This window comes from Papaver somniferum, chromosome 5 (genome assembly GCF_003573695.1).
Source record: "Papaver somniferum cultivar HN1 chromosome 5, ASM357369v1, whole genome shotgun sequence".
NCBI classification, from domain to species: Eukaryota; Viridiplantae; Streptophyta; class Magnoliopsida; order Ranunculales; family Papaveraceae; genus Papaver; species Papaver somniferum.
The window spans coordinates 212,647,711-212,673,970 of record NC_039362.1 but is presented as its reverse complement, the minus strand read 5'-3'; the positions used below and the strand labels follow the sequence as shown (position 1 = coordinate 212,673,970).

Below are 26,260 nucleotides of genomic sequence, written 5' to 3'. Positions count from 1 at the left end.
CTCTTCATCATGATCCATTGGGCATCTTCAAGCAAAGAAAAACATTCAGCTTCTTCTGGACTTCTGGCAATGCCTGATACTTTTGTAGCCTTAGAAATCTCATGTAGTACCCATGATAAGAATACCCACACCAAATATAATAGTGTTATCGTCGGATGAAGATCATAATAAACTATGGTGCAATCTTAAAGAAGTATAAAATCATTGAAATAATCAAAATAAACATCTTCTTGATGGCTATTATGGAAGATACATGAGATGAGGATTTTTAGTTTTTCAGCAATCTTCATTACATATCTAGTTGTTTTTTGTTGGTTTAACGGTTTCTCTTTCAAAAATCTTGGAGCACATTTCTTTCCATATACACCAAGTTGTAGTCAGTACATCGATGAGATGTTCCCTAAGATGGCTAGATGTTTGCCGTTGAACACTCCAGTCCTGAATATCAGATTTTGTATCATGCAAAACATGATGGTCAAATTCAGTGCAGAGTAAACATGCCTGAGAAAGTGCAATGCAAAATAATATGCTCAGTGGTTTCCGAATAATCAGAGGCACACATTTTGCAAAAGGTTGTGCTAGACACACCGTGATTCCATCACCAAAAAATACACCGCGTGAGGAAAACCCCTGGGACTCACCAAGATATAAATAGGGGATGGGGTTTCGATTTACTGTGGCACTCGGTGGATTCACGGGATTTATCTGGAGGTGAATCTAGACTTATTGTTTTGCAAATATCATCCTGGTTGTGATGAATATTCTTATTCTTAGTAAGAAGAAAATTTTCTACATATTTCAAAAGAAAAGTTGGACCTTTTACAAATAAGAGACGGGGATTTGATTGAGAATTGGGGAATTTCATTGGCTAAATTAAAGTCTGTAAGCAGACTTGAGTAAAATATTACGAGGTCTGGTGAAAGGGCAGATGATTTTATCATTTCCAGAGAGAGGAATTCTCATATTAGGAATTCTCGTATTAGTAAAAAAAAAATTACTACTCTCATAATCTCATTGGTGAAAAAGTCTTGAAAAAGTTTGAACTTTCCTACTTATAGGGTCTGGATCAATAAAATATTACAACTTACTATGTAAACATAGCACGTATATGGAGGAGCTTGCTGCTGCGAGTTTCAGAACCCCTAGACAATGACAAAAGTTCTATATGGGCAACAAAAAAAACAACTCTAAAACAACTGCTCACATTCTTTTTGGTTTGTTGAGTCCCATGCTATTGATTAAGGGACCCACTGCTTCCATCAGACTCATCATCACCCTCTATCAGGATATATTGTTTTAGAGTTGTTTTTGGTGTTGTATGTGTAGAACTACTGAGACAATGATGGGTAGAAACCACGTTGCACCCCAAAATTTATTTTCATATAACTCGTTATTTCCTCATAAATACTTATCCCAAGCTTATTACTACTACAGTACTACCCTTGGGCTTAATATTTAAAAATGATCTTAATGAGACCATTTACAAATTATTTAGCATCTAAGATTATCTCCTGGAGCCACCTTAAGCTGGCTGCAGTAAGTGGTATAATAGTTTACCCGGGACTCGACTTTGCCTGATTCTGCAAGATTGCCGCATTCGAGAGCACCATTGATAGCTTCGATCGTCGCACGGAAACCTTGGCCTGAAGTTATGATCTTATGAACACTTCTCATCCAATACCATAGAGCCGTCCTGAATGAAACAGCTGGATCATTAGCCACAATTTCTGGGTTGTTTAGACCATCAAAGTTATTTTCTTGTCCGGCTGGTCCATAATTGTAATTCCATGTCAACTGCAACGGTCCTCGACCATAGTATAGCTTCCCGGGAGCACATGGGTATTGTAAGTCGGTTTCATTACAGTAATATTTGGTAGCTCCATCTTTCTCTTCTGTGAAACAGAACCCTACAAAAACCCAGAAGAAATGGAATCAATTTAAAGCCGGGAACGTCACTGTAAAGTATAATCCATTTCTTATGTTATAAAGAACTTACTTTCAGTCTCATGTGATGCATGAGCAAAAAAGGCAGCGATTTCACGTTTCGAGTCATCTTGAGTCCCAGCTCGACCAAAGCGATCGTATGAACTCAGCGCATCAAGAAAAGCGCCATGCGAATAGAAATTCTTCCCAGGGCAATCGCCTTGATTAAGGATACCGTTAAAAAACTCCGGTGTTACGATCGACGTTAACGTCGGTAGGGGGCGTGCAAGGACCCTCTCGACATCCCGAGCCACAGTATGCAGGATCTCCTGCTGGACCACAAAACCCAAACTCGCTGCAGCATTCATTAGCTGCGCAACCGCAATTCTGGCCCGCAGTTAATTCCGTGAAGATCCCGGATATCACTCCAATTACAAAAATCAATCTTACAATGTTAAGGATAGCCATCTTAATTTAGGGTGAGACCAATGACGGACCTACAGCTGGGTTAAAAGGGGATTTAGCCCGGGTAGGTTTCCCAGTCCACAAGTCAATCTTTTTTTTTTCTTGCTCGACCAAGGCTTTTAGTCCGGATCTTAAAAGGAAATTTATCTTTTCTGGGTCCGTCCCGGGGTGTAAAAGAGAATAACTAGATTGTGGTGTTGATGAAAGATTTGGTACACATGCTTAGTGGTTTTTATAACGATTCTAGTACATGATCTTGATAAGGTTTTGATGTTGGAGATTTTGGAGTTTCGTCTAGAAGTCAAGATCTTGATTGACTAGCAATAAATATTAACGGTCATAAATGCAGTCTTCCATTGACTTTGACTAGTCAAAGAAGAATTAGGTATGAAATTGCGTGTTGATTGAGGACTGGAGTTTAATCATGTGATGATTCATTGTGGACGTCTCTAACAGAATCATCAGTATTAGAAGATTGGTCCTTGAGCTCCATCAAATTTTATTTGACTCCCTTGACTGTTTGAGTCAATCATGCAATTATGCTTGCGAAAAAAAAGAGGAAAAAAATGGTAAACAAGATGGTAAGAATGCGCATTGCAAAAAATATAGTGAAAAATTTAGGCTCGGGAAGTAGCCTTATAGGAAACCGCCTTCTATTGCAATGAGCTGGCTCGGCAATTGATCCAGTCCCATGCAATTGACCCTTTCTATGGCACTACAGAATCTTGGTTATGAGCACACTGGACCCTAATCATTGTTGAATGTCGTATTTCCTATAATATTTCCGTAAGGTAGTAGTTTAATTCCCGAGTATTTTCATCAATGAAGCACGGATACTTCAAAATCGGTGATGTATCCGTGTCGGACACCGTATCAGTGTTCGATATTTGGGGACATTTGGGGATACGTGTCGGATACTCCATTTAAAGTATCTCTTTTTATTAATTACGAAAAGGGTAAGGGATGCATTGGGATACCTCTCGGATACTCTAAGAAGGGATACTTCCTATAATATAATTAGAGCATATATAATTTTTATCATTGGAGAGAAATTGGAGTATATATAACTTTAGCCATTCAATGAAGAGAAATAAGATTGTACCCCAACATGCTGAGGATTTATTATTTGTTTATATAATATTCATTTCCTTTCACGAAAAAGTTAAAATTATATTAAAGGAGAAAGTGGAATGTGGGATATCAGTGAAGATAAATTTGATACACTAGACGCTGCGAGAGAACTTGAAGTTGCAAATTTTTCACTTGACGAGCCACAACAATAAGCAGTGCTCTTTGATGAAGATAATATTAATGAGTGATGGGTGAACCAGATGTTAGACAGCTTTTATCTATTTTATTTTAATATTCCATGAAGTTTTTTGTTTTGTTTTGTTTTGTTTTATATGATTCTTTTTACTAAAATGAATTATTATAAACTTAAATAATTTTAATATATATACGTATTCCTAAGTATCCCGTATGGTCGTATCCCCATTTTTCAAAAATTAACGAATTCCCGAATCAGTATCCGTATCCCCATATCAGTATCGTGTTTGGTAGATTTTCATTGAGCACTTCCGAGAAAGCATACGCTTTCCGGTTTCCACTACTGAGACCCCAAAATATGAGGAAAGAGCCTGGTGCCCAGGGTGATTTTGTGGTACCCGTAAATCCGTGGTGCAATAATTGAAGCAAGGAAGTCCAATGTCAAGGGATGAAGTTGTAAATTAGAGTTTTTTTAAGACGTTAATTAGAGTCTGAATTTGTCTTTTGAAAAAAAAATATCCGTGTTTGTGCATGTGTCGCGAAGAGTGTCAAAGACGTTCCAGTCAATGGTCATCCAGACAAAATAACGTATTTGATCAAACAAACTATCACCATCAAAAGCTTATCAAGTTAGAAGTTTCTTTGTTTCTTTCTTGATTATCTTTGTCCAAATAATTGACGAATTCTATCGAACTTTTGGCGAAATGTCATATGTGAAACACCCTCCTCGCTTGCTAAAATTATTTTCGTTCGTTCATTTTTTTAGTTACCTAATCCGTTGTTCATTTTTTTAGTTACCTAAAGTTAAAAAAAAAAGTTACTATTACTTATCCGCATTCAACTGGACGAGTTCTCGTTTAAATGATTATGAGTTTCAAATTTGATGGTTGGTTGTTTCTCTCAAGTGCCTTGTACTTTGATTTAGTACTACATGACCAATATATACAAACAAACTTGTATTTTAATTTAGTGTCTTTTAGCCCCATCATCAGTGCCCCATTCCTTTTCAGGTCCAAACACCACATTACTGATCGGAATGCCGGAAACCCACAAATGCTAGCTACAAGTATCAGCTAACCATCACTACATTAGTAGCGTACTGCCTCTTTATGCTTAGTTGTGAAACGCAAAGAGGAAGATACATCAAAAAGATTGAGCTGCCCTCAAGTGACAGCCAATAGAAAATAAAAGCAACAAAGCCTTCGAAGGAATCCTGAGAGGCTTGGGATTCAAAACCTTGAGGGAGAGTCCGAACACAGATTATGGGTCTGTTGTAGTTGCTTGATGCTGCAGCTTCTGCACAGGATATAGGCTTTCCACGAATACTGTAAATAGATAAGGAAAGCGAATTTTCGGAATTGGGGAGATGCCATCGATTTCAATCTTCTTGAAAACCTTGGTTTGTCGACTGTATGAATAAGCGGCAACAAATTCCACTAATTGGCTTACATGGCATTGCAAGATTATTTGGTCAGTTCCTGGAATGGCTTGACAAATTATCAGATCAAATGACAAATTAGAAGGTATCGAGATAATCTCTTCGGTCCATTTAATGCCGCTATCAATAGTGGCGCCAGTAGTACTAGTTACTCTATTCTTACTATAGTGCTCATCTTGCAAAATCCACAGCTTCACCAAGAAACGGCTTTCCCAACTGAAAAAAGCTAAACGCTCATCCATTACAAACAAATCAAACCATCTTAAACGATAAAACTTATCAGCCACGAAACTAGGGACCGGAATAACTCTGAATTTCTCACTTCCAACATGAAATGCCACTATAAATTTAGGATTGGGCACCAGCATTGTCGAACTCCTTAAAAAGTGGCTTATTACTCCGCCAATATATCGAACCATTTAAATAAGCAGAGTTACTCTGGATATTATACAAGGGGACATTGTCGATTCTTCTCCATGTATTACTGCGTAATGTCAAGACCTCACAAACAAAATAAGCATTGCAGTGCTTTTTACGTATTGACCACACCCCAACGAGTTTGGTTTCCTTAGTGACAGGATCAAATCCAAGCTGAAACAAATTACTCGTAACTTCCCTACTACCACAGTGCTCGCCTCTTTCTTCCCGCAAGAATGAAGATTTCATCCATGGTGTTATTTCTCGAGTGCTAACATTGAATATGCGGATATAAAAGTTGCTAATAGAGATATAGCTGTTCTTGACTTCCCAGTCAACGAAACAAATCAAACCATTTACAGGACCAAGGATAAGTTTATAATTAAACTCATTAGCATCTGTATTCCTTATGGTGTGAATGACAGCTTTTGTAGTTGTTACTTGGTTCGCACATTCAATAATATCAGCCAACAAGAAACATTTTTCATCCATTGTTGCGGGTAGAGACCAGGGTCCATTAAAAAGGGATGTACTTAAACGGGGATACCTAGCCATTATTATAAAGAGACCTAGACGAGCTTTAGATCGGTTGTAATGTAAATCAATGAAATATTCATCTTCTTGAATTAAATGCCGAAAACGTTTGCACACACACTTAAATCTCATAAGCGATTTCGCCGGAAGTCTACTAAGTATCTCACATACTAACATATCATAATCAGTTATTGAACCTTCCCCATGTTCCATTTGACAAGAACAAACGATATTAATCCTAGAAAATTTGAATACTGATGTTTCTGTTTTTTCAATATAAGAAATTATAGATAGAAAACAGAATAACAAAAATACGAAAACTTGCAGCTATATAAGAACATACCGAAGCAGCAATAGAAATCCTGTTAACCGTTCTATTGCCTTCTTGAATCCTTTGTTTTGGCATCTTGAATCTTGAGAAAGTGGGTTTTCTGATTACCAACAATCAAATGTTCATCAATAATATAGCCTTAGAAAACAGCTCAAATATCATATAAAAATACAATGTCAAACTAAACCCTAATCTTGAGCAATCATGTCTAGCAACTACTTAAAACATTTTCAACCACGTCTATCTACAGCTTTGCACTTTTTATTTTAATCACTAAACAAACTTAATAGTATTTACTTGGACGAAGTTTAAATTGGTATTAAGAGATGAAAAAAGTTACCATTTCTTTGATTTGTCATCAAGGTATTTATGGGGCGACTGTTGTTGCTGCTGCTTCTTCTTATTGACATGGAAAAGGCTTTCCACAAAAGTTGTAAATAAGTATGTATAGAGAATGACCGGAACATAACCGATCCCACTGATTTCAATCTTGCTAAAAGTCGTCTTTTTTCGATTATACGAATGAATAGATACAAACTCGCTGCAGTTATAACACGTTAAGATTAGTTGGTCTGATCCTGCAATATCATGACATTTGACAAAATAGGATTTCCAATCTGAAGGTAATAAGATTCAGTCCAATTCATGTTACTACTCGCTGTTTTATTCTCTTTCTGATGGTGATCGTCGAAAATCCACAGCTTATCATTGCCACGATATTCATATCCGCTTCTTCTTGAAACGATTTCTCTACCGAAATAAGCTAACGCTCATCCACTGCCAATAAACCTTTTTCTTTTTCAGCATAGGACTTATCAAGCATGAACCCAGGGATTGGAATAACTCTGAATTTTTCATTCCCAACATCAAATGCCACTCACTATAGATGGACATTCTTCATCCTTGTACCATTCAAAACCATCAGAATGCTTTATATGAGAGAGCTTGGTTGTACAATGCCAATATATTGAACCATTCACGCTGAAGGAACTACTTGGGAAATTGCACAATTGAACACCATTTCTCCAAGTATTATTTCCTAAAGTCAAGGCCTCGCAAACTGTATAAGCAGCACTACCGGACCACAGTTTATCTTTACGCACTGTAAACACAGCAATCAATTTGTATTCCTTCGTGACAGGATCGAACCCAAGTTCAAAAGATGTACACACAATACGACACGATTCATATTGCTTATCTCTTCTTGTTCCCCTGTAGAATGCCGAATTTCTGACAATCATTATTTCCCGAGTGCTAACATTGTATAAGAAAAATGTAACCGTACTCATGTACATGAGGCTCCAATAGACGAAACATATCAAACCGTTCACGGGTTTCAGAATCTGATTATACTGGATACGATAATCTCTCCAGTATGATGTCTGAGTACACTTGAATGTATCATCCTTTGCATTCCTGAAAGTGTGCACAATTGCTGCTGTTGCATTCCCATTTTCGCCTAAAACAATGTCAGCTGACAAGAAAGAAATCTCTTTGGATAGCGCATAATATCTAGACACGGGTATCAAACTGTAAGGATCCCGATCATTCATGGGTGTGGCAAGATAAAACCTAGGAACAATGATGATGAGACCAGGACGTGTTTTGGATTGTTTGTAATGTAAATCAATCAAATATTCATCTTCTTCAATTAAATACTGGAAATGTTTACATACACTTTTGAATCTCATGAGCGATTTCACTGGAAGTCTACTGACTATGTCTCGTATCATATCTTCATTATCAGATATTGATCCCCCTCCTCCTGAACCCATTATAGAAGGAAAAGTAAACATATTCGACGTAAACCTTAGAAGATTATAAACATTGTGATTCGAATTTTATGGAATTCAAACGAATGCATTATACATACCTATGAAGGATTTGTAGTCCATCCTTCACTTGCTTTCTTTGTATCTTACATACAAAGGATTTAGGTTTTGTTATCTGAAACTGTATCAGCCCGAGTTTAGGTTTTGTTTTTGTTATTCGGGATTTGAAACAGTCTCAGGCCTAGTCAGATGTTACCTCGTTTGTTTTCTGATGTTTCGAGGTCTGACTCGGTTTATACTTTTGACTCGGATATACGAGGGTATATAGTATTTGTATTCCAGTTAGGTGCAAATCTGCCTCGTTGGGCTTTTTCTATTAGCCATATATGTAAGATCTGACTAAGCTTATACCTTTGAGTTTGATGTGTTTGAGTAAGGTATAAATCTGACTCGTTGAGTATATATCTGACTGGATTCCAATCCCACCATTTTTTCCGCAGCCCAGGATTTGGGTTTCCCACCGTTCCCCTCACAACCATAGGGGCCTAGGCAGCCACCAAGATTAGGAAACCAGCGAAACATACACGTTTGAGGAACCAGATGGTGAAAATCAAAGACAGGAAGATCAAACACAGGATCTAAGCAAAGAAGATTGACAACAGATGATTACTGAGGAAGAAGATGAACATTGCCGTGAAGGCCTTCTTATTTCAATGGGGGTTACTGACCAAAGCTTTCATAAGTTTATTTTTTGATGATCTCGTCATAAAACTGGGGGAGTAAAATATACAACATGTAATTTGTAATTGTTGTTTACACCTATAACTCTTGTTTTTGTTTGTAAATTATTTGACTAGCTATCTGTATCTTTGTGCCTCCTTGGCACTGTTTTATCAATTTTAATCTATCTTCAAAAAAAAGGAAGAAGATGAACAGATTTAGAAAATATATAAGTAAGGAATACTTCGTAAGTTTCGCGAATATGAAGAATTTGACTATGCAAAGCCAGGCAACACACCGATGAATATAAAAAATTATTTTTCTGCCACTACATACTTTCTCGGCTTCAAGTGCAAGGAGATTGTTTCCCATTTTACAGGACTTAAAAATGCCGTTGAACTGGTTGATGATGGCCGGAGGATTTACCTGACTGAAAGTTATATTGTTTGTGAAGAGGGATATTGGGATTAAAGTATACTTGTAACATATTCTTGTTTACTTTGCAATATTTTCTTACTTCTTTTATGTTGAATGTCGACATCTTTCTTTACAATGCATGTCGACATCTTTTGTAACTCCCCGTATATAAGGCCATGCCTAATTCTCTAACAAATCAATGAGAATATTTTGAATTCCATTCACGTTTACAACATGGTTTTTAGAATCAGAATATTTCTTTTTCCAAACTTTTTTTGAGTAACAATGGGAACACCTTCTTTGAATGCAGAGATCCCACCATCAACTTCTTCACGTCCTTCCAATCCTTTTAATACCCCTAATACAGTTGCTACACCCATAGTGAATGATGTCTTGGGTGAAATGTCTGCACCTACCAATCCTATTTGATTAACTGGTAAGGGAGTTTATACTTGGATTGTTGACACTGGTGCTTCGAATCACGTTTGTTGTGATGAAAATCTGTTTGATTTCTCTCGTGTCATAACTCCTATTCACATTGGGTTGCCTAATGGTGCTACTATAAAGGCCACCAGAATAGGATAAGTTACTTTAACCGATTCTTTGGTCTTGAAAAATGTGTTATTCGTCCCTTCATTCACTTGTAACTTACTCTCTATCTCTCAACTTCTGTCTTCTCGAAAGTTAAGCATACAATTTACATTCTCTTACTGTGTTGTACAGGACCTTGTCTTGAGGATGAATATTGGTATGGGTGAGCTTATTGGGGGGATTTATCATTTGTCGATGAGGGAACCAACTCGTGTTAATGTTGTTTATGGGAAAGACATGGAAGATTTATGGCATAAACGGCTCGGACATCCTTTTAAAGCTTGTGATATTTGTTATCAGGCTAAACAAACTCGTAGTATCTTTCCGTTAAGTGAAAATAAAGCAGTCGATTTGTTTGATTTAATTCATTGTGATGTTTGGGGTCCTTATCGTGCAAATCGTACTTGCAATTCTCGGTATTTTTTTACTATTGTGGATGATTTTTCTAGATGTGTGTGGATATATTTGATGAAAACAAAGGACGAGGTTCCACGTTTATTAATAAATTTTTTCGCCTTGGTTGATCGTCAATTCACCAAAAGAGTAAAAGTTTTGTGAAGTGATAATGGGACATAATTTAAGGATCTTGGTACTTATTTTCGTACGAATGCGATAATTCACCAGACATCCATGGTTAAAACACCTCAGTGAAATGCTAGAGTAGAACATAAACATCGTCATATTCTTAATGTTGCTCGTGCTTTACGTTTTCAAGCTTGTTTACCTATTGATTTTTGGGGTGAATGTGTTCTAACTGTTGCATATCTGATTAATCGCAGTCTTTCTCGTATGCTGGATTCTAAGACACCTTTTGAAATGCTTTATGGTCGTGCTCCTACTCTCGATATGCTTAGAGTTTTTGGATGTTTATGTTATGCGAAGAATATTAATCCTTTTGATAAGTTTGATAGTCGAAGTCGTCGGTGTATCTTTCTTAGATACCCTTTTGGGAAGAAAGGATGGCATCTATTTGACCTTGCGACAGGGGATTATTTTCAGTCTCGTGATGTTAGTTTTGTTGAAGATGTTTACCCTCTAGCTGATCCCGACGAAATGGATCGTCTTCACTTATTATATCCAACAGAATTTGGTGACTTACATAATTCTGCGGACTGTGGAGATCTTTTTGAGGACTGTACACAGTCATCAGTCCCTGAACAGTCGCAGCAAGGGCCTCCAGACGCTCCCATACTTCCATCTAGCACGTCATTTTATGATGCACCTTCAGACACGTCTTCTGAGGATCTGCCGACTCTTATTCCACTTTATACACATGCACTGCCCAGTGACACCCAACCTTCATCCAGTGACAGTATTTTGTTACCAGCAACATCTGAAAAATTTTATGTTTTGGGAGATCTTTCCAGTGGAAGTTTGGTTGAAAATGAAAGTGTCCCGGCAGATGCTGATGGAAATATTTTGGTTGATGATACTTGTGGTGTTGAAAGCACGGAATTGGTTGATGTGAATCTTGGTCGTGGCAAACGTACCAAATTCGAAAATGTCCGATACAAAGATGTTGTAAAATGGAAAAGTGTGGAGCCAAAGACTAACACGACTTTGGTTCCCCCTCACACTTCACACATACCAATCCATTCCTCAGGTACTCCGTATCCTATAACACATTATGTAAATTGTAATGCTTTTTCTGTCGCGCATCAACATTTTCTTGCAGCTCTTTCGTCTGATAAGGAGCCTACATCCTTTGAGGAAGCAATGAATGATCCTCGCTGGAGAAAAGCGATGGAGGAAGAAATTGCGGCTCTTGTGCCAATGGAACTTGGACAATTGAAGACTTACCTCCGGGAAAATTGGCTATTAGATGCATGTGGGTGTTTCGGATCAAGCGTCGTTCTGATGGCACTGTTGAACGATACAAGGCACGACTGGTTGTCTTCGGTAATCATCAACAAGAGGGAATAGATTTCAGTGAGACTTTTGCTCCTACTGTAAAAATGGTTACTGTGCATACTTTTTTAATTGTTGTCGCTATTCAGAATTGGGAGTTAGTTCAAATGGACGTTCATAATACTTTTCTTCATGGTGACTTGGATGAAGAGGTATATATGCGCCTTCCTCCCGGTTTTAGTAATGGCGTGACTGGAAAGGTATGTAGGCTACTTAAGTCTCTGTATGGTTTGCGACAGGCTCCTAGATGTTGGTATGCCAAGTTAGCCACAGCCTTGTGTGCATATGGTTTTTCAGCAAGCAAATCTGATCATTCATTATTTGTTTATCGTAAAAAGGGCGTGATATTGAATATCCTTGTTTATGTGGATGATCTTGTTATTCCCGGGAATAATAGCGATGCTATTCGCAAACTAAAATCATATCTTGGTGATTGTTTTCATATGAAGGACTTGGTAAAATTGAAGTATTTTCTGGGCATTGAAGTAGCTAGAAGTTCGAAAGGGATTTTTCTTTGTCAACGCAAATATTCTCTTGAAATATTGTCTGAAACAGGTCTTATAGGTTCTAAACCGGCTAGTGTTCCAATGGAAGAAAATCATCGCCTAGCTCTTGCATAGGACACACCTATGACAGATCCTGCTCGTTATAGACGACTCATGGGGCGTCTAATTTATCTTACCATTACTCTGCCCTGAGCTTTCTTATGCGGTTCATAAATTATCTCAATTTATAAAGCATCCAAAGCAATCTCAATGGGATGCGGCCTTGAGAGTTGTTCGTTATTTGAAATACAGTCCCGGCCAAGGTATATTACTTTATGCTGATTCCACTCTAGTTCTTGATGTTTATTGTGATGCAGATTGGGCTAGTTGTCCAATCAGTAGACGTTCTCTTACTGCTTATTTTGTATTCCTTGGGAACTCTCCTATCTCTTGGAAAACAAAGAAACAAGCAACTGTTTCCCGCTCCTCTGCGGAAGCGGAATATCGTGCCATGGCCTCAGCCACTTGTGAAATCATTTGGTTAAAGAATTTGCTTTGGACTCTTGGTGTTGAGCATGTTGCGCCCGTATCTCTTCATTGTGACAGTCAAGCTGCTCTACATATTGCAAATAATCCAGTATTTCATGAACGTATGAAACACATTGAAATAGATTGTCATTTTGTACGTGATGAGATTCTCAAAGGTACTATTGCTCCTGTATACGTTCATACTACTATGCAGCTTGCTGATATTCTTACTAAAGCCTTGGGTCGTCAACATTTTCAATCTCTTCTTGCCAAGTTGGGAATTTCCAATCTTCATGCTCCAACTTGAGGGGTATTGGGATTAAAGTATACTTGTAACATATTCTTGTTTACTTTGCAATATTTTCTTACTTCTTTTATGCTGAATGTCGACATCTTTCTTTACAATGCATGTCGACATCTTTTGTAACTCTCTGTATATAAGGCCATGCCTAATTCTCTAACAAATCAATGAGAATATTTTGAATTCCATTCACGTTTACAACACGGGAAAACACGTGACAGCGAAGGCATCTAAAATTCTGAAACATCCCAAAATCAAGATGTTCGATTATGTCTTTATACCAGTATGCCGCTTGCGCGCATCCACCCAACAAACTAAATATTTTCAAATTCGCGGGTTTAAGAGTGTAATTTGGGGATGATCTCATGGGTGGAGATAAGTGATCCTGATTGGAGTACGTTGACCGCTATGGGTTCTAAGGTTTATATTAATCTAAATTGGTTAAAGAACTGTTAGTTATTTCATGTTTGTGACAATACTATGATGATGTTGTCCACCATGTTCAATATTTATTCATTTTCTTAAAACTAAACGGTTTAGAGCAAGGCCTTATTTCATTGACAGGAACCACTTCTCTTATCAAATCCATCTCATTGTTTGTACTCAACAAGGAATTCCTCCCTTTCTAGTTGTTTAATTATTCTTTTAATCAATCTGCCGGAATTAAAATTTCTCCCGAACACTTTATTATCATCAGGAAAGTCAGCCACGTCCATCCGGAGGGGATCGTCAATATTTATCCTTTTCTCTGTACTACCTTCCACAAATAGCTCAACAACAGCTTTCTAGAGATAAGTCAAGGAATTTGATCCATAAATTGAGGTTCCAGTTGAACATCTCTTCTTTTGAATTTATCTTCAAAGTGTGCATTCAAATTCTGAGCTTCTGTAACTTTGATACTAGTATGAAAAAATGGAGTATTACTATTTACAAGCACCATCTTTGAACCAAGAAACTCTAGATTTACGTTTAAGTAAAGCACACTATATATATTGTCACAAAAAAATCATTCTTCTATAAACCATTTCACCGAGGATATTAATATTCTCGATCAAGCACTGATGCACTGATAATTCGACACTGTGCCATTGTTTGAGCCCTGATTCTTGTTAAGGGTGTTTGGACACCCATAAATGATATGTCAAAAAGTTTGTCAAGTCAATAGCTGAAACTGATAATGTGTTCGAGAGCAAAATTTCAAAATGACCTGAAGCTAATACTAATATTAGGTTTTGTTCCCAACTTCCCAAAATGACTTCTGCTTCACGTCGACAAACAGCTTACTTGTGTACCATAAAATCCAAATTGAAATTTAGGACCTTGAAAAGGTTGACCTTTGACCGTTAACCTGGTATGTACGTGGAAGGGTATTCGGTATTCCAACTCCAAATTTTCTGTATGTCCTTCAGCTAATTAAGAATGGCATTCAGAATAAATGCTTGTTTCCCAATTTTCCCATATCAGAAACAAGTAGTCAGAGAAAGTTGGGATGATCCATCAAAATTTCTTGAAATCTGAAGGGGATATTCGAAGGCCTCATAAAACAAAAAGGATTTGCCAACCACCTGCAGGTCCTGCACACAAATAGGAGGAGTTAATTAAACGCGGGTTTTTTAAGATTCTGCCACATTGGATTTATGTATTTCCTTATTTGGTTACCAAATTCCCACTAGAACACTATTTTATGATCTCATATATATATATATATATATATATATATATATATATATATATATATATGCATGCGCTTAATTTTGAGATGCAACTACTCATACAAATAAAGCTACCAGATCAGAGAAAGATAGGCAGAAACAGAAAAGGAGATAAGGTTTGCAGAGATCAGAGAGCAGCAGTACGTACAGCAATCATCAGTAATTAATTCTAGAGCATCGACACCATAAAATATGGATTTTTCGGAACTTCACACAGGTTACAAGTTTAATCTCATCTACTCATTGAGTACTACCTAACTCCAAAAGTTCTTGGACGAAACATGGATTTTTGTTCTTGGTTCGTGTTCGAAAAAGATCTCTACGATGGCTACAGCAATCCTCTAATATTGTTTGATGAGATTAATCGAAACTATAATACTAAATACTTTTGTGATGACCGGGAGAAAGGCAACCAGATTCGTTACTTTTTCACGCCAATAAACAAGGTGTCTAAAACCGGCAAAAACGTATGAAGAACAACAAAAGATGGAAAGTGGGATGGAGACGGTAATGAAGAGATTAAGCTACCTGGAACCAATACTCTTATCGGCTGGAAGAAAACGCTTAACTTTAAGTGGACCAGAGGTCTTGATTCGGAGTATGCGAGAAGAGGAAAACAATCATCATGCACCAGTTTTCGTTGACCCAGGATTTTTATGATTCTCGCGGGATGAAGGTATGTTCTTTGTTTTTCACAACTTTAAAGTTTTCTTTTAATTTGATCAACCTTTCTTACAAAGTGTTTTACTTTTAAGAATCACCAAACACTAACTCGAGTCGATATAGGAACCCCATGAATATATAAGGAAACTGTTTTTAGTTTTATTTTTGCAATATCTTGAAACATGCAGATATAATTGAAGTGTTTTAATGAATATGTTAATGGGCCATACATGTCATCATCACCATTGTTATCATGTGCACCACCATCGACCAAACCAGCAATCGTGTCACCTGCAGGAATAACACCACAACCCTCATACATTAACTTGCAGTCATCGGCATCCCCAACATCAATGGTAATGGAGACACAAGTAATGTGCAGTGCACCATCAGCCTTCATGGCTGATGCAGGGTCATTATTTGAAGCACCATCAACAAAAATAGTTTCATCTACAGAAGCAACGCCACTAAATAACAATCTATCTGGCGACACCAGCTGCGATGTGATGGCAGAGTTCAACAGAAAGAGCATCATTGAGGATAGCATCGATGACATATTAAGAGGCTTGGTGGTGGAAGATGCTGGTGACACCTTTGGATTCTACTGGGATTAGACCGGTTTTAACTTTTAAAGATAATAATGTAAAAGTTTAACTTTTAACTTTTAAAGATAATAATGACCAGTTTTAACTTTTAAAGATAATAATGTAAATGTTATTGAGCTATTAATTAAGCAGTACACTATTTTTTAATGTAATAACGAAGTACGTTGTTAAAGATATGGTAATATGCAACTAAGTCGATTACTTGGGTGGTTTCTAAAGTTGTATAAAGATTATTTCTTATTATGTCAAGTAGAAACAGTTTCAGTAAAAAAAAGAAAGTCTTTTTATTTGGCAAACAAGTACAAGTGTTGAACTTGTAAGAATCGGTAATATCTCCGCTTCCATGCATATCACCTCACTCTTCTGTTGCTTCATATTGGCTTGTTAATTTTCTTGCACTGAAACTGGGAACAAGGTCTGCTAAGATAAACTTAGTCGGCAATGTTGGTTGTGTGCTGATCAAGAACTTGGTTCTTCATTTGGTTCACCCGTGTAACCTGTTTCCCTCCCTGGTCTTCCTGTGACAAATGTACGAGGTAGTGAATCCTCATTTTGCAGTTCGAAGCCCTAAACGAGTGTGTACTAAAGAACTCTTCTCCAAAACTACCTACTCCTTTGAACGTGAACTGAGTCATCACTTAGGGTACGTGCAGTACAGTTGGCCTTGCAAGTTGCCTCAGCTAGATCAGTTGTTTCTCTTTCCATATCTTCATCGCCATTTCTTGATCTTCTAATTCTCCAAATCTTAGTGAACTACAACAGAAATTAAAGCACCAAGCGTTTACACAACACATGAACTCAATGTTAATGCTAAGTTAAGAATTCCTTCGACACAGATACTGAGAGAACTTTTTGTTATATTGTTCACGCCCCTCCCTTACAAAAAGGATGTCAATTTAATAAGATCTCAAGAGTCTTTTTTTGCGACTTCGACATGGTTTTCATTCCTAGCTAGTGTACCACAACTTGTTAGGGATTAAATGGTCTGTTCTGTACTGCGCACGCACAAAAGACATGATAATGCTGAAACTACATAAACTGTACATGCATATGGGAGGAAACATACATTTGGGAATGCGGAGTTTATTAAGAGATGAAAAATAGCTACCATTTCTTTGATTTTCCATCAAGGCGTACGTGGGGCGGCATGAGTTTTTGCTGCTTCTTCTTCTTGACATGGAAAAGGTTCTCCATAAAAGTTGTAAATAAGTATGCATATTGAATGTCCGGAACATAACCGATCCCACTGATTTCAATCTTGCTAAATGTCTTCCATTTTCGGTTATACGAATGAACAGATACAAACGTATTGTATTCGTAGCACGTTAAGATTAGTTGGCCTGACCCTGCAATATCATGACATTCTACAAAATAAAATCCCCAATCTGAAGGTAATGAGATATCTCTTCGGTCCAATTCATGTTACTACTCGACGTAGTAGTAAAAATCCACAATATTTGCCTCTGGAGCTTCTTGAAACGAATTCTCTACAGAAATAAGCCAACTGCTCATCCACTGCCAACAAACATATTTCTCTTACGGTATTAGACTGATCAATCATGAACCCAGGGATTGGAATAACTCTGAAGGTTTCACTTCCAACATCAAATGCCACTATAGATAGACATTCTTCATCATCATACCAATCAGTACCATAACAACTCCTTCTAAGAGAGGGCTTGGTTGCACAATGCCAATATATTAAACCATTCACGCTGACAGAACTCCTCGGAAAGTTGCACAATGGAACACCATCAATCCTTCTCCAAGTATTATTCCCTAAAGTAAATGCCTCACAAACTGTATAAGCAGCACTATTGGACCTCCGTTTATATTTACGCACTGTAAACACAGCAATTAATTTGTGTTCCCTTGTGACAGGATCAAACCCAAGTTGAAAAGATGCGCACTCAATATGACACGAATCATATAGCTCCTTTCTTGTTTCCCTGTAGAATGCCGAATTTCTAACAATCATGACTTCTCGAGTGCTAACATTGTAAATGCAAAATGTAACCGTATACCTGAGATTCCAATAGACGAAACATATCAAACCATTCACAGGTTTGAGAATGTAATTGTACTGGTACTTTTGTTTTCCTTGATCTACTGTCATAATACACTTGAATTTATCATCCTTTGCATTCTTGACAGTGTGCACAATTGCTGTTGTTGCGTTATTCCCATTTTCGTCTAAAACAATGTCAGCTGACAAGAAAGAAATCTCTTTCGTTAACGCATGTCCGGCTACACGTGGGGAAGAACAGACCAAAAATTGTTCGGACGCAGGTGTTTCATGGAAAAACCTAGGAACTATGATAATGAGATGAGGACGTGTTTTCGATCTTTTGTAATGTAAATCAATCAAATATTCATCTTCTTCGATTAAATACTGGAAATGTTTATAGACACATTTGAATCTCACGAGTGATTTCACTGGAAGTCTAGTGAGTATATCACGAATCATATCTTCATTATCAGATATTGATCCTCCTCCCCCTGAACCCATTTATAGATGAAAAAAAAAAAAGAAAAAAAAGCAAAATCCACAACGAAGAAACAAGTATTCTTAAACCTAAGGAGAAAATGGAATTGGATACATACCGATGCAGGGATCGTAGTCCATTCTTCACTTGCTTTCTTGAATCACAAAGACGCACAAGGGTAAGGGTTTAGGTTTTGTTGTTGAAGAGAAAAAAATATAAAAATGTCATCACGTGTTAGATTATCTTGTTTGTTTCCGGCTGACTCGGATCTGAATTTGACTCAAATCGAGTCAGATATCACCTCGTCTTTTTTTTTTTTTGTTTTTTTTCTGGTTTGAGTTCTGACTCGGACGTACTCGAGCTAGTTAAAAATCTAAGACTTTGGCCACATATCTGACTAGCCCGAGGGATGCTAATTGATTGGGTCTGACTCTACATGTAACATTAAAGAAAATTTTAAAGAAAAAACGAACAGAGTCTGAAAAAATAATTAAATAGTTTTACAATAAGATGAGGCTCAACTTTTGGGGGATTCCTTTGGAATGCCTAACAAAGAAAGAGGTACCAGCCTTCGGATCTACCATGCATATCACCTCATTTCTGTTGCTCCAAATTGGCTTGTTTGCTTGTGCTGAAAGTGGGAACAAGATCTGCTGATACAAAGTTACTTGGCAATGTTGGTTGTGTGCTGATCATGAATTTTGTTCTTTACTTGGCTCACCCGTGTAACCTGCTGCCCTTCCTGTTCTTCCTGTGACAACTTTACGAGGCACTGAATCATCGGTTTGCATTTCAAGACCCTGATATGAGCGTGAACTGAAGAACTCTGCTCCAGATTTAGCTGCTCCTTTAATTATGGACTTGGGGTACTTGTCGTACAGTTGTAATGCCTTGTGAGTTGCCTCAGCTAGATCTGTCGTTGCTCTTTCCTTATCTTCATCACCGTTTATTGATTCTGCAAATTCTTCAAACATTAGTAAACAGTAACAAGAATTGAAGCGCTAAGCATTTGCACAACACATGAACCCAAAATTCAGTGCAAATGCAAGAGTTTGTAGGACTCATTTGAAGTGAATACAAGTTAATATGGGCACTACGGAACTTAGAAAACTGATTCTGATACCGCCTATCATCACAACTTGATGGTGTAGATCTTAGGATTCAGTTACAGGTCAAATATCATACTTAAACACAGGAAACATGGTGTGTGCGTACACAGACACAGAGAAAGACACACACGCGCGCACATAGATATATATATATATAGAGAGAGGAAAATTAGAGAGACCTTGCTGATTGAAATCTTCTACATAACAACCCTTCATGAAGGAAAAACGAGCTTCTTCGGGCCCTCCATCAACATTAAACTGAGCAGATGTCATCAAATCCTGGAAGCCTATCACATATTCCCCAGTCCACTGACTCCCTCTACAGAGTCAATACTTACAATGAGTAAATACCATATCAAGGATACAAACTATTTTAGTCACACAATGGAATTCTGAACATGAGAGGCTGCTTCCACAACCTGATTGAATTCTAAGAAGTTGCAAATAACTATGAATGCTACACCTCCAATAATACATGAAACGAGCAGACAATGTAGCTTCGCATTAAGAAGTATGCAAACTGCTACTATATAGATTGGTATATTTAGTATTAAAGAATAGGTAAAGCCGTTTGTAAGCATACCTGTTGAAAGCCAGAACGGCTTCGTAAGGTGTAATCACTGGAGATAAGAAATCTTTGCTATCCAAAAGTGCAGTTTGGGCACAAGAGACATAAATAAAAACATCACACTGCCCAAAATGAAGCAAATTTTGTCAGGTAATCTATCCGTAGTCATTTCAAGCAGTTGAACTTGGCAATGATTTTGGATGTCTGGATAACAATATTTACCTCCGGGAAGTTAGCTAGTTTTGCAGGGTTTGGCTTTCCCATAAGAAGAGTGTACGCCTTTTTCCCTGCTCTGGCAATCAGAGCTTTCATTTGATTAATCATATTAAGATAACCAGCTGCATCACATTCGCCAAATAGAAAACTCAATCTGGTTCCGTAGTTAAATAAATGTGTTTTGACGAACAAATGTTGAACTACTAAGTTTTATAAAAATCTGAAGAAACTGAAATTGAATTCAGCGAAACAACTAGAGTTTCCAGTCCAAATAATCGAGTAATCTGCACAAATATTTACAAGTATAGTGTGATAAATAACTCAATTACGGAACATACCTACACCAAGAGTACCGACCAAAATCCCGATAATGTTAGCATCTTTTGCTTTCTCGACAATATAATACCTACGCAAACACATATCCCATATTAACTTCTGAGCAATAAGGTACACCTACTATCTGAAAAAGAAGATGAGAACCATTTAGTAGTAATACCTACGCTGAAGAATCTTTTTGGTTTGAGACATGTCTTTCATTATACAATTTTCCACAGGATCATATCTGACTGAAACCATTGTCAACAAAATTCAAAAGTATATTATTAAATTATACGTTAGAACAATCAACTTTAATCTAACTGAAAGATTTATGTAAAAAGGAAACGAACGAGCCAAAACATAAAAGCAAAAGATCCTTCGTTAATAGGATTATTATACCATTCTTTATAGGTTTAGGAAACGAATCCAGGACATCAAGAAAATAGAGGGTTCAAAAGCCATTTAAGAATGAGAAGATATCAAATTAAAACCGAAAACATGAAAAGCATACCTATATCACTGCTATTGTAGGTGAGCACAAGATTTGAGAACGCAGGGTTCTCTAAACCTATCCAAAAGAGCATGTAGTCCTCCATCTTGTGGCCTTGGGGCAAATTCCATGTCAAGCCTCCAATGGAATGTCTAAAACCATCTATTATAGAATCTGTTTCTTTGCCATTATCATGGCTTCCGTTTGCAGTACAGGCATTTGAAGATTCAAGCTTCACACTAGGTGTTTCCTTACTTTGTAACGGACTAATAACCGAACTAGTAACATCCGCAAAATGAATCCGTGAACTACCTTGGGTTCCACAAAGTACTGATGATTCAGTTCTCAACAATTCTAATGCATGTGCATATTCAAGTCCATAAAGAATCTGCATATCAGAAAACAAAAATTGACAACACAACCCAGTATTAGTTGGCAATTACAACTACCGGAACATCTTGAATCCAACACGAACAAAAACAATAGAAAAACCAAAATCGGGATACCAAATTATGCGGATAAGAATTTAATACATACCAGAACAGGCTTGTCACTTTTTAGTAAGCAATTTGATAAACACTTAACACAATCAGATACATCGATAGCAGCTTTTCCAAAAACACAGAACGCCGGCAAAGTTGTAGTTCTATAGACAAGTAATAAAACTAGAATGAAAATCATGGTAAACCCTTAAAATCCCAAATCGAATTCATTCAACAACTCCGATTAATATTCAATTTTTATATCAAATAAAAGAAAGGAGAGGAGAAAATACTAACGGGCTTAAGCAAGTATGACCATAATGAACAACACAATCAGCATCAACATGTGAAGCACCAACTTCATCAACACAACAACTCCCGTATGTTGTATCTGCCAATACATACAACCCAATTTCCTTTTTATTATCTGATGATGATTCTTGTCTAGTAGTAAGTAAATTAAGCTCCTTTCTAAGTTCACTCACAACTTTGATTGAATCCTTCAATAAATTATCTGGAAACTACACAAAAAAACCAGAAGCAAAAATCGAATTCAAAATTTGGGGCAAAAAAGAAAAAGGTTTTTCTGGAGTTGAAGAGATGAAGATTGATAATTTACTTACCTGTAAAGCAACCCTGGTGAGATTTCCATTGTATATAAAATTTGCAGTTTGGGTAATGTCGTAATTTGATGAGAAATCCATGAAGTGAAGAAATCAGACTGAGCGAGGTGAAGAAGAAGAAGATGAAAGAAGACTAAATTTCAAACCTAACGTAACAGCTGAAAAGGAAGTTCGATTTTTGTTGACTCGAGATCGTGTTGGACTCGGGTTTGAATCAGATGGTGTTATGAATCGGAAAAGACAATTGCTTGAAGATAAACAAGAGTGAAACTAGCACCTGGCCACACACTTAGGTTTAGGGTTAGCCGGAGGTGCTTGGTACGATTTTAGAACTAGTTTAGCCGTCGTGCTACGCACGGGTTTATGTTTCGCTCATGGAGTACTGGATCCAATTTTTAAAATAAATTTCGTTAAACAACGATAACATATATGAAAACCTAATTAAATTAACAATGTTAGAAAGTAATAAACACCAAACCAATTAAAACGCCATGGGTTTGTAGCCCAAATCTTCGAAGCCTAAATCAGTAGCATCCATATGATATAGGGGTGAGGCTGGACCGGTGTGGGCCGGTTTCACCTCATCCGCATCCAATCCAATGCACCACGGGTTTCAATTTTGTATCCGCATTCGGTCCAGATCTAACGGATTTGCATCCAATAGATGCACGGATGGACGGATTGGATGCGGATAATCCAATGGATTTGTTTTAGTTAAAATTTATGGCCCGCGAGTTATAACCCCAAAGTGTCATTATCCATCCCATAAAAAACCCGCCAAAACAAAAGTAACACAAAAACCCCAAAAATCAAAAGTAACACAAAAATCCCAAAAAATTTGATGAAACCAAAATTTGGTTTCAACATAAAATTTGATGAAACCTCGTAGAATTTGACGAAACCAAAAATTGGTTTCATCGTAAAAATTGATGAAACCAATTTTCAAATTTGGGGTTTTTGTATCATGTTTTTAAAATTTGGGGGTTTTGTATCAATTTAGTTTAAGGTGGAGTTTTAATGAATCTAAACATTTGAGTGGGGTTTTTGTACCACAAGTTTGGTCACCTTGGGTTTTTATGACTAGTTTTGTAAAATTTATAGTAAAGAAAATAAAAACCAACACAAATGACTCCTTGTAAAACATACATATCTTATATATGTATACAAATATAAAAATGTCATGTACAACACCCCGAGCAAACACCTTAAAAATTCCTAAATGATCCATACTATTTTGTAGAACTATATAAATGCCCTTAATTTAATGGATATGGATGTCCAACAGATTTTCAAGGTTGCATCCAGGCCCGATCCATAATCCATTGGATTTCAAAAATTTCATTCGTATCCAACCCATTAACATACGGTCCGTACATCCATCCGCAAAAGAACGGATTGTCACGGTTAAATCCGCGGTTTACGGGCCAAATGCTCACCCCTAATATCTATTGATATGCTTTAGACGGTAATACAAAATGCACTATTCAACAAATAAAAATATCCCTATTAGATGGGTTCTCTCTCATTGCACGACTCTCTCTCTTCCTCTCACCTGAATCCTCTCCCGGCCGGTTTTTTTTTCTGTCCGTTTTCTTTGTCTGGTAGTCCCTCAACGACTAGTTTTTGCCGGATTCTCGCCGGAAACTCCCCAAAATTCATTTGTTTCTTCCCCCATGAGTTCCCATCACTGCACTAAGCTCTGAATTCCTTTTCTTTCTCTTGTTTTTTGCCTTTAATCTCTCTTGCTTTTCGGTTCTCATGGAAACCAATAAGGAACTTCATCACGGCAATCATCATAATACTCACAATCACAGAGAAATTCGCACAATCACTATAGCTGCCGAAACAAGCAATTGCATCACTATCGAAAAGAATCATATGAAAACCACTCAAAAGAATCATCAATGTGGTTGTAACTGCCTCAACACCTTTACAAGAACTTTCACTGGAAGAGAGGAAGACATAATTATCTTAACAATGATTCCATCATTCCAAATCATGAAGTGAACAGCTGGAATTCCAAATCTGAAGATTTTGAAACAAAGGCAACCACAATGTTCTTCACCAAAATTTCTCCAATCTTTGTTTCAACCAGTTTGCTTAATCACAGAACCACCCAAAAAACCCTTGAGACTTCTAACATTTTATGACCTGTTGACATATGATCTGCTAACCCTTTGTCGTCTCAAAATCTACATCTTTGATTGTCTCAATCTTCTCACCAATCTCTGGTACTTTACGGTAATTCTTGACAAGTTCTTGTCTCTAACTCATCTTTTTCCCCATTTAATTTACACCTCATCTAAATCTCTATCTTTTCTTAATCCATGAGTTGATCAAATGAAACGTGGTCCCTCCATCATTTTCATTCGGATTCACTCATTCTATTTTCTTTTGAAGCATTCTTTTACTCACTCATTCTTGGTTGTATCACCAAACCCTCCCTCAACCACTCGAACCCAATTCCTATATGTTTTTCTCTCAATCATCAACGTTGAAGAACACCTCTCCCCTCCTCCACAGATGACTGTCGGTGCACCATCACCATCACTGCTCTTATCTCAATCTCTCTTCTTCATCATCTACTATCAATCTGTCTCTTTAACTCCCCCTTTCTCTCATCCGCAACAGTCAACAGTAGCAACTCATCAAATCCAGATCTTAACCAAATTCTAATCAACCCCATCACCAGTGGTGATAGAAAGATGATTTTGGAGATGTTGATGATGAATTAGAGGATGGGTTAAACTCATATTTGAGTTTGGTTTGATTTTGGTGGTGTTCTTGAATTACAGGTAGATAGATGGATGAGAGGTTGTAGGCTGGTAAAGACAGTAACAGTAGCTTGTCGTTTCAGCATCTCTCTGTGTTTATAAAAACAAAACGTCCAAACCCCCGTTGAACTCCTCTCATCCCAATCTACAGTCAGTTCATCTTTGGTTGGAATGTAGAGACTTATAAGAAGAACATGTCACCAAGAAAATATCTTCAAATTCAATACCAGTTGGGCTCAGTAGAACAAATGCGCTAAAATGTGAAGATTTTTTTCAATATAACCATGTCAACGGATCCCACATTTTGGAGGGGTAGGATCCGTTGACATGGTTATAATGACATGATCTTCACATGGCGACACATTTTCTTCTATAAAAACTAAACGACGATGAATTTGAAGCAATGATTTTGGTGATATGTTCCTCGTATAAAACTTTACATTCCTACCAAAAATGAGAGTTTAGATAATATATTTGGATAACGAAATTTTTTGCTGCAATATTTTTGGCCAACATATAGCAACTTAACAACTATCATGTCCACGCCTAGGAGCGGAATTTGTTTTATTTTTATATTTTTATGGAATAAACGATATTAAAAAAATAAAATCGATACCCATGTGTATTATACACTTTCTTGAAACGATTTTTGTTTTATATTACTTAAAGTTTTGCTTTTAATAATGCTCTAATTCTACCATGATTTCTTGCTAACGATTTTGTATTTTGACTATTAGACAGCATAAACGGTTATTTGAAGGAAGATGAAGTACGTTGTGATCCATGGGTAAGCATACACAATCTCATGTATTTTGATTTTGAATGTTAATTAGTGATCTCTTTTTTCGATAAAGGTATGTTAATTGAAATTGTAATATGTAAATTATATATATGATTAATTGTATGAGAATTATAATTATAAGAAGTGTAAGGCCTATTCATATGCACATGCCAAATAAAACTGGTTTGGCATGGCAGGTGGCATGGTAAACCAATTGCGCCACTATGGGAAAAACAGTAAGCGACTGAGTTTCTAGAGAGCGATATTCATAATACTGTCATTCTTTCCTTCGCGCCCTGAGAATAATAATGCTGGTTATATTAAGATTATCGACCAG

The 26,260-nt window shown here is 37.1% G+C and overlaps 2 protein-coding genes and 1 pseudogene across 3 annotated transcripts; all 3 read right to left on the bottom strand.

Moving 5' to 3' along the window:
* Positions 1-1,345: 1,345 nt before the first annotated feature.
* Positions 1,346-2,561, bottom strand: LOC113284557 (annotated as a pseudogene).
* Positions 2,562-6,347: 3,786 nt separating this feature from the next.
* LOC113278564 lies at positions 6,348-8,359 on the bottom strand. 2 transcript variants are annotated; one of them, XM_026527375.1, is made up of 3 exons: positions 8,248-8,359; positions 6,715-8,139; positions 6,348-6,474 (listed from the first exon to the last, which is right to left on the bottom strand). In XM_026527375.1, the coding sequence occupies exons 1-2, from the start codon at positions 8,267-8,269 to the stop codon at positions 7,241-7,243; spliced, it is 921 nt and encodes a 306-aa protein (XP_026383160.1). In that variant the 5' UTR covers positions 8,270-8,359; the 3' UTR covers positions 6,348-6,474; positions 6,715-7,240. The 2 variants fall into 2 exon arrangements, with proteins under 2 accessions (XP_026383160.1, XP_026383159.1); XM_026527374.1 differs by having other exon boundaries at positions 6,715-8,353.
* A 10,619-nt stretch (positions 8,360-18,978) lies between these two features.
* LOC113284555 (2-(3-amino-3-carboxypropyl)histidine synthase subunit 2-like) lies at positions 18,979-22,529 on the bottom strand. Its single transcript, XM_026534051.1, has 10 exons — positions 22,369-22,529; positions 22,043-22,266; positions 21,801-21,909; positions 21,285-21,651; positions 20,952-21,021; positions 20,794-20,861; positions 20,462-20,577; positions 20,255-20,361; positions 19,851-19,990; positions 18,979-19,517 (listed from the first exon to the last, which is right to left on the bottom strand). The coding sequence occupies exons 1-10, from the start codon at positions 22,447-22,449 to the stop codon at positions 19,255-19,257; spliced, it is 1,545 nt and encodes a 514-aa protein (XP_026389836.1). The 5' UTR covers positions 22,450-22,529; the 3' UTR covers positions 18,979-19,254.
* Between the last annotated feature and the right edge of the window lie 3,731 nt (positions 22,530-26,260).

Coding starts and splice junctions, on each gene's coding strand:
- LOC113284555 (XM_026534051.1), bottom strand. CDS start 22,449: ATGGATTTCTCATCAAATTACGACATTACCCAAACTGCAAATTTTATA. Junction 21,652..21,800: donor AAAGTGACAAGCCTGTTCTG/GTATGTATTAAA, acceptor TCTGATATGCAG/ATTCTTTATGGACTTGAATA. Junction 20,578..20,793: donor GGTCGGTACTCTTGGTGTAG/GTATGTTCCGTA, acceptor AATGTGATGCAG/CTGGTTATCTTAATATGATT.
- LOC113278564 (XM_026527374.1), bottom strand. CDS start 8,170: ATGTTTACTTTTCCTTCTATAATGGGTTCAGGAGGAGGGGGATCAATA.